The 13,671-nt window shown below is 40.5% G+C and overlaps 1 protein-coding gene across 1 annotated transcript in view; it reads left to right on the top strand.

The window, feature by feature from the left end:
* The first annotated feature begins 863 nt into the window (after positions 1-863).
* Positions 864-13,671, top strand: part of TFAP2E (transcription factor AP-2 epsilon) — a 37,045-nt gene continuing 24,237 nt past the window's right edge. The window contains exons 1-3 of the mRNA XM_075604573.1: positions 864-1,109; positions 2,309-2,755; positions 6,564-6,618. Of these exons, the coding sequence (XP_075460688.1) occupies positions 1,083-1,109; positions 2,309-2,755; positions 6,564-6,618 (529 nt within the window). The 5' untranslated portion in view covers positions 864-1,082. The remainder of the gene's footprint in view (positions 1,110-2,308; positions 2,756-6,563; positions 6,619-13,671) is intronic.

Here is a 13,671-nt window from a genome sequence, read left to right as displayed (position 1 = left end):
AGCCCCTTCCCTTCTGAATGTTACATTATGTGTGCAACAATAACAAAATATATACAAAATAAGCAGCTACTTAAAAAAAAAAAAAAAAACTGCACATGAAGTTCAGGATTTATACCTAGCATACGAAAACATAGGATCAGTTGGGGTTTCTTTGTATGTATTTGCACTATCGCTGTTTAGGAACTAAACACAGATCTTTTAAACGTCCTAGGTAGGATTAACCCTTTCACTGTCAGAGGGGCCAACGCATTGCTCTGCTAACGCGGTATTTATTTGGATCAGCCGGTTTCTAGAAGCTGGATGTCTGGGTTTCTGGCTGAAATGCTTTCAAAAGCAAACCGGGGGGTTGTGTATTTTGTTTCAATCTTCCTTGATAAGTAAATACAGTTGTGACAACAGTAATCACAGTGTATATATTGTAGTGTCAAAATAAAGATCGAATACAAATGTGTGTGTGTGTGTGTGTGTGTGTGTATATATATATATATATATATATATATATATATACATACACACACACACACACACACACACACACACACACACATTTGTATTCGATCTTTATTTTGACACTAAAATATACACACATGTATATATAATAATGTAATCACTTATCTTGTGATTGTAGGAACTGCACACATTCGATTTAGGACTATACTTTGTTTGATGAGTTAAATGTTTAAAGTCCCCAAAGTTCCTATTTTCAGTTTCTGAGCAGTCAGCATTATACAGGGGGCGAGTAAAGAAGAGTAAAGACGAGTGTTGGTGCTCTGCCTCTTTAAGGCGCGCTCCCTACCCACCTGCGCGCTCCCGTGTCTATATCTGGAGTGCATGGAGATGCCTTGGGCTCAGTGATAGAAAGATTGAGGTATAGGAACACTCAGGAACCCTTTGCACTGAGCAGGACATCTGCTTCACCCCTCCTCACTGCATCTTGGATTCTCTTCCATGGATCTGATTCTTTGCCTGCAAATCTGAGGATTTCTCAACTTAATTTATTTTGATCCTCATTATTAATATTATTATTATTTTTGTGCTCCCACATTTTATTCCATTTGGATCCTGCTCTGAAGTCTGCACATATGTTAGTCCACGCATATTCTGCCATGGTGAGTTGAGGGATGGAAACGAAGGGGCTCCCCTCTCTATTTCTAGCACACATCATGTCATCATCCAGGAAACCTTATACCTTTTAATTTAGAGAAGATTTAGGAAGTGCAGCCCTGGCCAGATGTCAGCTCTGTGTTCCTAATTGGTGTTTTGTGATGTTTTAATTTTCCTTTGGAGGATTGAGACAGACTGGAGGGAGAGGGGGTCACACAGCTCACTTAGGAAAACACATTTGGAGAGATCTGACAGTCTGAAAACATTATCTGCCTTTTCAATAGGATGGTCTGATGTATCCTGAGGGGGGCTGAAGCTTGCCTTTGGGTATATGGCTGCAGGGAAGGGTATATATTCATGTGTACAGACACACGTCTGTTACTCTGGGAATGGATTGTTTAAATTACACTGAAAACTGGATTTGCTGCTAATGAAGAATCTGAAAGGTAATCTACAATGCTACAGAGCAGGGAAGCCACTGCTATGGGTTGGTTTTCATTATGATGTTGTAACTTTAGGTTCTTGCATATCTTAATGCTTGCAAGATGTGGTATTGTTTAGCCCAGGAAGGGTTATGTGGAGCCAGTGTAACAAGGCATCTCACATATGGGACTAGGATACAGATGCGGACCTCACATTCACTTTGCCCAGATCCTAAAGAGGATTTGGGGAATAGGTTCCTCCTCTCCCTACTCAGTCCTGCCATGTGCCCTATTATCTTACCCTCTAAACTGATGCTGACATAAAGTGTACCTCTGTGTAAGATAATGGGGCAGCTGGAGTTGGATACACCCATCATGATATAAATAATACGATTACTTTAGAAAGTGCACATAGTGTACAACTTTATATATGGCATTAGTTAGCTGAAATCGCTTATTGCTGTTAATGTCTCTACATATCAATACAAGGATTGGTGTGTGTGTGTGTGTGTGTGTGTGTGTGTGTGTGTGTGTGTGTGTGTGTGTTTGTGTGTGTGTGTGTGTGTATATTATATATATCATGAGGAAACCAGAGATTTAAAAAGCTTATAAGTAATATTTGTGTAGGGTTTTTTAAGCGATGAAGTTAGATAACTCAGCATTACAGGGTTGTGTCCAATACCTGGTTTCTGATTAGACAGTAAGCTCTGCAGCTCAGAACCTGTCTGTGTATAAGGAATAGGCAGATTACAGACATGTCCTGTTTATCTCTCCCCCTCCAGGACCGATCTGATGCTCTGAATGGAGCTGCTGGGGGTGGCCGGTTGTCTCAGCTCTCCTCTCTCAACCAGGGTGCATATTCCTCGGCTCCCCCACTGTGCCACACCCCGTCATCTGACTTCCAGCCCCCCTATTTCCCTCCCCCCTACCCCCAGCCTCCCCTGTCCTACTCCCAGAGCCAGGAGCCTGGATACCCTCACCTGGGAGACCCATACGCCAGCATCAACCCTATCCACCAGCACCAACAGCAAGCCTGGCATACACAGAGGAGCCGGCAGGAGGAGGCTGGGCTGCTGTCTCATGGGCACAGGGGGCTCAGCCTGGACCCCCGCAGGGATTATGCAGGGGTCCCCCGCCTGCTGCACGGGTTGGGAGATGGGGGGCACAGCCTGGGAGAGAGTGCTCTGTCTATCCATGCCCTGTCCCATCACAGCATAGAGGACATGCAGGTAAGAGATCTCATGCCGCCTGCCCTCCTGCTTCTCCCTGTGTTTTATTACCTGTGGTGGTCACTTTTACTGAGCCAAAGGGAAACTTGTCTATAAACTATATACAGGGATGTGTATCAAAAACAGTACCGGATTTATTAAGAGGGGGGGGGGGGGGGGTCATATTTAAAGCGTGCACATAATATTTTAGTTTGATTGAACAAGGTGATATTGTTTGCCCCGGGGAACACTGAGAGATAGATTAGATAGATAGATTAGATAGATAGATAGATAGATAGATAGATAGATAGATAGATAGATAGATAGATAGATAGATAGATAGATAGATAGATAGATAGATAGATAGATAACCCTGATGTTATCCAGAGTCAAATGGTTCAATATGATATATCACTGAGAGCAATAAGGCACTCAAGAGTAGGGTAACCGTTGGACATATTCATATCACACAGGACTAGCAATATCACCTGAAATTACCTGGATAAAAGAATAATAATAATAGTAATAATAATACCATTAGTGCAGGGTTCTCCGGTTGTATACCTCTAGATAAACGGCAGGGTTCCTGTATCATTGTAATAGATCATGATGAAAACGTGTTACTGTAGGGGAATTTATAGACCCTAAAAGAATTGCTGTGGTTTGCAAAGTCCCTATACTGTATGTTACAATGTGTCCCTTTGCTCACAGCCCACACACTTCCAGCGGCTTCTCCTTGAGTTTGTAATATTCTGTCACAAGGAATCACTTCTACCCAATGATCACTGAACGGCCCTTATTCCTGTACCCATTCCCCTGAGTGCTCTGTGAGCTGCCGCTGGCACTTGCTACACCCTGTTGTAGGAAGAACTGGATAAAGTGTTTAATGCACACATACAGGGCACAGTGCCCGCTTTAGTGCAGGGGTGCAATCCTATAGCCACAAGAGAGTACATACAACACATTGCTGTTAGTACATGATGTTATTGGTCGCACAGATACTGTAGGATCGGAATGTTTAAATACCCGTGTCTTTGTGTAATAGAGGGGGTCATGCAGCATCAGTGGGGTTTTTTGGGGTGCAAAACTGCAATGATCGGAAAAAACTGCACGAAAGAAAAACGTTTCTTGCTTCCAACTTGAATTGTTCTTAGATATTGCGAATGCACGTTGTGCCCCAAAATAGAACCAGTTTTGCACACAAGAAGCATTGATATATATTTATTATTATTATTAATATAATCCATTAAAGGCTATAATTTTATATTCTTTATACATTATTTGTTTTACTTTGGTGTCAGATACAATAAGGCACCTATTGGACTACCAGCCTTTTATATATCAGAAGTTTGCTTACACCATCCCATAAAATTGCATAAAACTATTAACCACTTTATAAATTGAGTTAAGTTTCTCAAATTGTTTAACTAATATGTATACACCGCACTGTAAGCACTGCATGCTATGTGATAACGATTGCGAAAGGCAGGGTTACAGACCTGTCTAAGACATGTGAATGTGTTCATAAGTTATATTTTTATTATATATATATATATATTTTTTTTTATTATATATATATATATATATATATATATATATATATTCATATATATATATATATATATATATATATTCATATATATATATATATATATATATATATTCATATATATATATATATATATATATATATATATATATATATATATATATATATATATATATATATTCTTTCTTTTATCCGTATATTTAAAAAAAAAAAACCCTCTGCACAGAACGAACTGGATGGGTTCAAATTAAATGTAAGACCTTATAATAACACTAAGAAGATGGTATCTTTTGGAAACTTTAATGCATACTAAAATAAGAGACACACAAAGAAACGAAAGAAATTAATTCCGTATTTCCCGGTGCTAAGAGTAAGATCAAATTGAACTGTCCTTTAAAACAGATATACACCTATATTGATAAGCATTATAAATATTTTCAAAATAGCTATTTGAGTCATTGCTGTCTCCGTATTTTAGTATTTTGTAGGAAAAAAGAAGACGCTTTCTTGTTTTTTCTAAAAATGTTGAAATGATTTTATTTAAAGATTTAAGGGACGTTTATTAAAGAGATCGCTTGTCTCGTTACCTGCAGTACATTTTTAACCGAGACATGCAGAAAAAAGTAAATAAACTGCATTCTTAGGATATTTAAACAAAACAAAAAAAGCCTCGTACCTCTTTACTGAAATCTAATGCAATAAATACATGTTTAATTAGCACAACCAACTGTCCCGATTTAGCAAGTTAAAAATGTGATTTATTTTTAGACATCCTTTGAATGAACTTTAAAAAGAATTAGGAATATGAGGAGTTTGAGCCACATTCCCTTAAAAAAAAATACTACATTGTAGGTACATTTAAATCTCCTTATTTAAATATTGAGGTCCTATTATCCTATTTAAAAAACAGGACATTTAACTCAGAAAAACAAGATGATATGAGCCTGTGGCCACTATATTTGGTGTATTTATGTATTCATTTATTTAATTGTTTATTTGGTTTTGACCCAAACTTCCCATTGAAATCTGATAAAAAGACAAACATTTCATACCAGTTTCCTTATTGATCAGATTCACGACTGTGCCTTTCAATTTTGTTTTAATTAAAACTTGGCAGAAAATAGAGTGAAATGGTACTGGGGTAGTTTAAAGTTGAAATCGATTTAAAATTAAATATTCCGGCCAGAGGCACATCTGCTTCAGTGAAACTGCAATGTATTAACCCCGACTAATGCTATTGTTTAAATACTTGAGGTCATTATATATATATACTTTATTCCCGACTGTCACGAACGGCCTTATCAATTCATGACACTGACACTATTAGGGGAACCTACAATTGCAACGAGATATATATATATATATATATATATATATATATCATTTTAAACTAAGATTATGTGTGAAATTTAAGCCTCCAAAAGTATTATGATGAAAGCTATTTTGGCATGCCTGTTTGTTATAAGCAATAAGGCTCTCAGCAGATGTCACTGGAGGTTACTAGTGCAGAGATAATCCCAGTAGATAAAATATGTGTAAAAAAATAAACAAACAATTATAGATTGCAAGCTCATGGACAGAGATCTCCTCACTTTTGTGTGTAATAATGCAGTATCTGTTTTTACTGTCTGCATGTCACTTGCTGCACTCATTGTACTACACTCTGGAATATGTTGGCAGAATAAATAATGATGGTATAAATAATAATAATAATTATTATTATTATCAAAATTATGTTTTATTGTAGTTTCTGAATTTTTGGTAGCACTAAAACATAGTTAAACTTCAAGATGTCCCCAATCTTGTGAACATTGTAAGAACACTATATTTTAAAGTGACTAGAATGCAAAAGTGGAGCAAGGATAATATTGCAAAAAGACAACACAAGATGTTTATTTAAAAAAACATCCCAGTAAGAGTTGTGGGAGGTTTTATTTATATATATATATATATATATATATATATATATATATATATATATATATATATATATATATATATATATATTAAGGTTATGGTGGGTAAAAAAAGTGACTAAAACCCTCCACAGTAAAGCATAAAGCAACCTGTCTAAGACATGCAAATGAATATACAGGAATATTTACAGTTGCTTTATTTATATATATATATAATCCCAGTGCTGTTTTATGGATCTGTTTTGCAGACGAGAGAGCTGGACTAAAAACCTTACACTTCAACTATATTCCCTCAGTCTGGTGTTACTATTGGGGTAACTTTCTAACTGTCCATCCCTGAGTATCTCCGGCCTGTGTTTTTCAGGTTGTAGATGACGTATCAGGAGGCAGTTTACTGGACCAGTCTGTGATAAAAAAAGGTAAGAGGCACTAGAATCGGCTTTAAAGGACCATATTTATTAAATTGTACTTAACTTATTGTGTTAATTAGTAAATGTGTCCATCAATGTCTTGTCTCAAGAGGTTTCGCAAGATCCAGTACACAGAGCACTGTTCAGCACACATCCATATGCACCAATGGTTTTAAATGATTCTTTGACATTTCTGCTCTTATACAGAATTTCACGGTGAACATGCTGCAGTATTTATCATTATAACACAGAATCCCCCCAAAATAACTGTACACACCCTCAAATCACTTGCTAGAACTGCCATATTTATTGTGTACCATATATAATTTGCCCTTGCCTAGCCCTAATGATATCCATTCCGTGATTGGGTTTGTAATGGGGTTAGGTAGGATCAGTGGCGCATTTACGATCAGGCCCCAATAGGCCCGGGCCTAGGGCGGCAACATTTTCGGGTGGCAAATTTCCCTTCCCACCCCCAGCCACCCATATACAAAGGCCCTGTTCTCTTCCCCATTGATTGCCGGGGGAGAGAACGGGACCACTGGAAAGTTCTTACATTCTCCTTCATGCTGCCCTCCTCCTTCTATAGAATCGTGGTGTCAAATGACGCTGCGACATCACATGGCGTCAAGTTGCCATAGCAACGTGCCATCACAAGACGCTGCTACGTAGTGTTACCATGGCAACGTGCCACCGTGTGACTTGCCATGTGACGTTGCAGTGTCATTTGACGCCGCAACACTGAAACAGGAGCGCGGCACCAGGTCAGTGCCTAAGGGCGGCGGATTTGTAAATCCGCTATTGGGTAGGATACATATTTTCTGGTGATTTGGGCAATTGCTGTTCTGACGGAAATGCTGGTGTTCTTGTTATTGGATTGTGTTATATGGGTATTGTTTCCCTTCTGTTTGATTCCTGGATATTATCTGTAATACCCTGTGTGTAAATGGTCTGCATGTTTCTGTTCTAAAGAGCTGTGGAGAGTACATGGTTAGCTCTATTTAAAAATACCACAAATATTTTTATGGCAGATTTGAACACTATTAATTATGGATATCTGTCTGTCTTTCTATCCGTCTGTCTGTATCATCTATCTATCTATCTATCTATCTATCTATCTATCTATCTATCTATCTATCTATCTATCTATCGGTCTATGCTATTACAAAGTACTGGCCGGTAAATACCTCCAGGCCTCCTTGATTCTGCTAGAAAGGTGTGTGTGTGGGGGGGAGTTGCATTTGAACACTATTTATAACAGATTTATGCTGTAAGAGCAGAGAGGAAACAGGCCCTCATAATAAACCTCCTTGTCTTTGTCAGACATGAAGATGTAGGCTTGTGAATAATACAAGCAGCAGTCACACATTATCCTGGTACCCTTACACTGCCCATCCCCCTGCATGCTTGTAGGGTTAGGATTTAGGTTTTTAGGGAATACTTTGCCAATCTGTACTGTCTGCTCCAATTTCCTGCCCAGTCCTTGATCAAATCTCTGGCCTTTTACAGGGTCCCAGCTTTTCCTATTAAAACTAATTACTGGAGACCAGCCTCAGAACCCAACTCCATCCCATGTTCCCCTGCATTTACTGCCTCATAAACCACTAACAATGTCACAGCTAAAGACTTACAGCACAGGCACAGAGGGAGGCTAGTGTGGGATAGTTAAAAGTAGTACCACCCCATCCCCTTAACATATCCTAATATAGTCCCCCCCCCCATGGAGTGTTTTCTGTACTATTCTGTGTGTTTAACCCTTATAATGCTAAGGCGAGGAAGAGGTTTAACATGCCGTGCACTGGAGAAAACGTTTGTTCTGTTAATTTAACTTGAGCTGATCACTTCTCCAGTACTGGGAACTGAATAAGGACCTTAGATATGAAGTGTGACTGGTATCTCCAGCATATAAAGTCAAATACTTTGGGGGTGATGTGTTAAAAAGCTGCAAAACAGGTACGAAAACAGCATGAGATTTTGCACAGAACCATCGCATTGTTTCCAACTAGGTTTTGCTTTTCCACCCCAGTTTTGCAGCCCAGACATTATTAATATTGTTATTATCATTTATTTATAAAGCGTTAACACATTCTGCAGCACGGTACAGGACGGGTACAGAGTTATGTATATTACATAAACAGAATGACATACCAAAGAAGAACAAACTAACGCAAACTGATACAAAAGGTAATGAGGGCCCTGCTCCTGAGATCTTACAATCTAGATGGGATTTTGATACATAATTCATCTAATTTCCCCTAATCTACGCCTGGCGACTCAAATCATTATTTGTAATCCAAAATGATATCTTCTGTTTATGTTGCAAAGGAAAGTTACAGGGGTTTTCCAAAAAAGTATCCCTTCTGCAAAAAAAAAAAAAAAACAGGACTGGATTTATTAAATAAAACAAATTGCTCTCAATTATTTCTTTATTCTTCTCATAAATCTGGCAATGTTTTTTTTTGTCCCAGTTTCAACAGACTAATAAATAACTCTGATTCTGCTGAAAGTTTCGGTGGTGTTTATAGCTTATACCTGGAAGGAATCCTGGATTTAGATCCTATCTGCTTTGTAAGAGAACTTTTCTTACGTTCAAAGAAAAAGCTTCCTAAATGTATTAGACGGGTTGGATAAATGCATGTTACTGTACTGAGGGGGGAAAGCCTTTAAATTATCTGTAAATGGGCCCAGATAGAAGTGCATTCTGTGAGCTACAAGTATGTATATGTTTGGGAGACTTTAGGCTTTCCATATAAAGTGTTTAATTGGTTTATGGATCTGGAAGCAATTATCAGAAGCAGAGAAAGGCTTTTTGTATTGGGGCAGACATAGGGATACAGAGATAAGAATAAAGGCAGGACTGTAACCTTCCACTGTTAGTGAGGGCAACTATGTATATACACACACACACACACACACACGTACAGTATATATGCACACAGTTAGACACAAACATAAGTGCGCGCACACACACGTACAGTATATATGCACACAGTTAGACACAAACATAAGTTCGCGCGCACACACGTATATATGCACACAGTTAGACACAAACATAAGTGAGTGCGAACATACACACGTATATATGCACACAGTTAGACACAAACATAAGTGCGCGCGCACACACGTATATATGCACACAGTTAGACACAAACATAAGTGTGCGCGCACACACACACGTATATATGCACACAGTTAGACACAAACATAAGTTCGCGCGCACACACGTATATATGCACACAGTTAGACACAAACATAAGTGTGCGCGCACACACACACGTATATATGCACACAGTTAGACACAAACATAAGTGCGCGCGCGCGCGCGCACACACACACGTATATATGCACACAGTTAGACACAAACATAAGTGCGCGCGCACACACACACGTATATATGCACACAGTTAGACACAAACATAAGTGCGCGCGCACACACACGTATATATGCACACAGTTAGACACAAACATAAGTGCGCGTATATATGCACACAGTTAGACACAAACATAAGTGCGTGCGCACACACACGTATATATGCACACAGTTAGACACAAACATAAGTGAGTGCGAACATACACACGTATATATGCACACAGTTAGACACAAACATAAGTGCGCGCGCACACACGTATATATGCACACAGTTAGACACAAACATAAGTGTGCGCGCACACACACACGTATATATGCACACAGTTAGACACAAACATAAGTTCGCGCGCACACACGTATATATGCACACAGTTAGACACAAACATAAGTGTGCGCGCACACACACACGTATATATGCACACAGTTAGACACAAACATAAGTGCGCGCGCGCGCGCACACACACGTATATATGCACACAGTTAGACACAAACATAAGTGCGCGCGCACACACACACGTATATATGCACACAGTTAGACACAAACATAAGTGCGCGCGCACACACACGTATATATGCACACAGTTAGACACAAACATAAGTGCGCGTATATATGCACACAGTTAGACACAAACATAAGTGCGTGCGCACACACACGTATATATGCACACAGTTAGACACAAACATAAGTGCGTGCGCACATACACACGTATATAAAGTGAAAAATGCAGACACTCATAGGACTTAGAAAAATATACAAAATAGTCATTTATTTAATCAATGTTTTGGCTTATGCATAATCTTTTCTCAAGACAGGCACAGACACTACACGTCAGGGGTCTGTAATGATTTGGGATCTCTGTTCTCTAACTGGTCGCATAGTTGTAGTGTTGTGTACTTTAATATATTATTTACTTTGTACTTTTAGTATTTTGTTACTATAAACAGGAGGTTAAGGTTGTGCTGCTTGTTATATATTCTCTGTCTCTCTATGTGTCTCTCTCTTATATATATATATATATATATATATTGTACTGTATATGTGCATTGACAACATGTATGTGCTCTGAGGGGTCCCCGAACCCCATCAAATACTCCTGAAAATCAATGGGATTTTTCTCCTTGATCAATCTGGTGCTGTTTTCAGCTTCAGTGTTGCCCCTGTGAGTCTGGCCCCTAACTCCCCTTCATGTGCATAAACCGGACTGTGGCCCTCTCAGCGCTGAACAATGCAGAGCATGTGACATTGCAAGCGAGTCAGTAGGGATGTGTGATCGGGCTTTGTGATTTTTTTTGCAAATGCTCCTAAATTTAGCATTTTTTAATGTTGAAAGGTGACTATGCTCCAAATGTTTGCCATTTTTGGCCGAAATGTGACCTTCATTTGGGGTCACGTGACCTGGACTTGGGGTCATGTGACCTGCATATTGACTTAAAAATTTTTTTTAGAACCTTTTGCTGTTTTCAGGGGGAGGGGGGGAAGAGGGGGAAGGGGGGGAAGGGGGGGGGGAGGGAGGGGGAAGGGGGGGAAGGGGGGGGAAGGGAGGGGGAAGGGGGGGAAGGGGGGGGGAAGGGAGGGGGGAAGGGGGGGGGAAGGGAGGGGGAAGGGAGGGGGAGGGGGGGGAAGGGAGGGGGAGGGGGGGGAGGGGGGGGAAGGGAGGGGGAGGGGGGGGAGGGGGGGGAAGGGGGGGAAGGGAGGGGGAGAGGGGGGGAAGGGAGGGGGGGAAGGGAGGGGAGGGGGGGAAGGGAGGGGAGGGGGGGGAAGGATGGGGAAGGGAGGGGGAAGGGAGGGTTCAGGGGGCAAATTTCTTCTGGTTCATGAACTTTCGGGAACATTTCCCACATCTCTAATAGTAAGACACAAAGTCACCTGGTAAAATCTGTGAAGAGATGATGAATCACCCTATAAACAATTATATCCGGTTAAGGATCCCAGCGGTTTTTCTCTGATACCTGTGATTTACCTGAGGCCAAGCCATGGACTATGTTCTAAAGCAGGGGTGGCCAACTCCAATCCTTAAGGGCCAGCAACAGGTCAGGTTTTCAGGATATCCCTGCTTCAGCACAGGTGGCTTAATCAGTCCCTGCTTCAGCACAGATGGCATAATCAGTCCCTTCTTCAGAACAGGTGGCACAATCAGTCCCTTCTTTGACTGAGACACTGATTGAGCTCCCTGTGCTGAAGCTGGGATATCCTGAAAACCTGACCTGCTGGTGGTCCATGGGGACGGGAGTTGGCTGCCCCTGTTGTAAAGTTAATTCTGGTCTCTGCACTGCCTACCGCAAGCCTCTTACCCCTTATCAGGCATTTGAAATAAGTGCCATGATTATTTGGATTTGTATCTTGGAGCAACTTTAACTGCTTCAATGCCACGGGGGCCTGCACTGCATTTCTTTATTCCTCCAAGTTAAAGAGCTTTGAAGTGTATACAGATACTCTGTACCATTATCCCGTGTTACCCATTTACCAGTGGTAGTGGCTGGTATCTCTATTCATATACAGTCCCATGAAAATGAGCATGCTGCATGGTATAGTTGTAGTGAGTATCTCTCCACATGTATAGTGAAAATGAACATGTTGCACTGGATAGTTGTGTAGAGTATCTCTCTCTACATAGAGTCCCATGGATATTAACATGTTGCACTGTATAGTGGTGTGAGTATATCCATACATATACAGCCTCCTGTAAATGTACACTGTATAGTGGTGCTGCGTATCTCTATATACAGCTCTGTGAATATGAACATGTTGCACTGTATAGTGGTAGTGAATATATAAATACATATGCAGCTCCCTGAAAATGAAGGTGCTGTGTTGTATAGTGGTAAGGTGTATCTTCACGCACACTTAAACCCCTCTTAATCACTGCACTGCCAGAGAAATCTAGGATCCAACAAAGCATGGAGGGCCCTGTTTGTAATCTCAGTGTCTGTAACCCTGTGTCTTGGGTACAGGAAATACAAGTAACATCAGATTGTCAGCTCTTGGGTCGGTGCACAGAAGTACTAATATGACACAGCGCCTCCTTTCCCGGCCTCACTGCGGATATCATGTAAGATCAATACATTCTCTGTGCATTATATCACAGGATAATTGATACAGTATTGTGTTCTCCGCTGGACACGGCCCCTGGGGGCTCTGGTTAGTCGGGGCCACTCCTCTGACAGATGTTGCTATGGAGATGGGGAGTGGGCCGGTGAGCGAATCTCTCACATTGCACGCACGCCTGGGACCAAGAAGTATCAATTAAAGCAGCACTCACGGCACCTGTCATGCCCGTGTGCACCCGCTCCCTGCCACAGACCCCTGAACATGCTGCACTGTATAATGATGCTGAGTATCTCTATACAGTACATCTACAGCCCCATAAAAATGAACACACTGTGCTTTATAGAGGGAGTGAGTACCTCCATACATATACATTCCCATATAAATGTATATGCTGCGTTGTATAGTGGTGTGAGTGTCTCTATGCATATATATCCCCTTAAAAAATGAACATGCTGCAGTGTATAGTGATTGTAAGTACCTCTATACATATACAGTGGTAGTGAGTATATCTCTACACATATACAGCTCTTGGAAAATAAACATTCTGCGTTGTATAGTGGAGTGGTAGTAAGTGCAACTATAAAAATACAGCCCTTGGGATAATGAACATGCTTCACTGTATAATGATGCCGAGTACCTCTAT

Source organism: Ascaphus truei, chromosome 6 (genome assembly GCF_040206685.1).
Source record: "Ascaphus truei isolate aAscTru1 chromosome 6, aAscTru1.hap1, whole genome shotgun sequence".
NCBI lineage: Eukaryota > Metazoa > Chordata > Amphibia > Anura > Ascaphidae > Ascaphus > Ascaphus truei.
The sequence above is the reverse complement of the archived record's forward strand: the minus strand, read 5'-3'. Positions and strand labels throughout refer to the sequence as shown.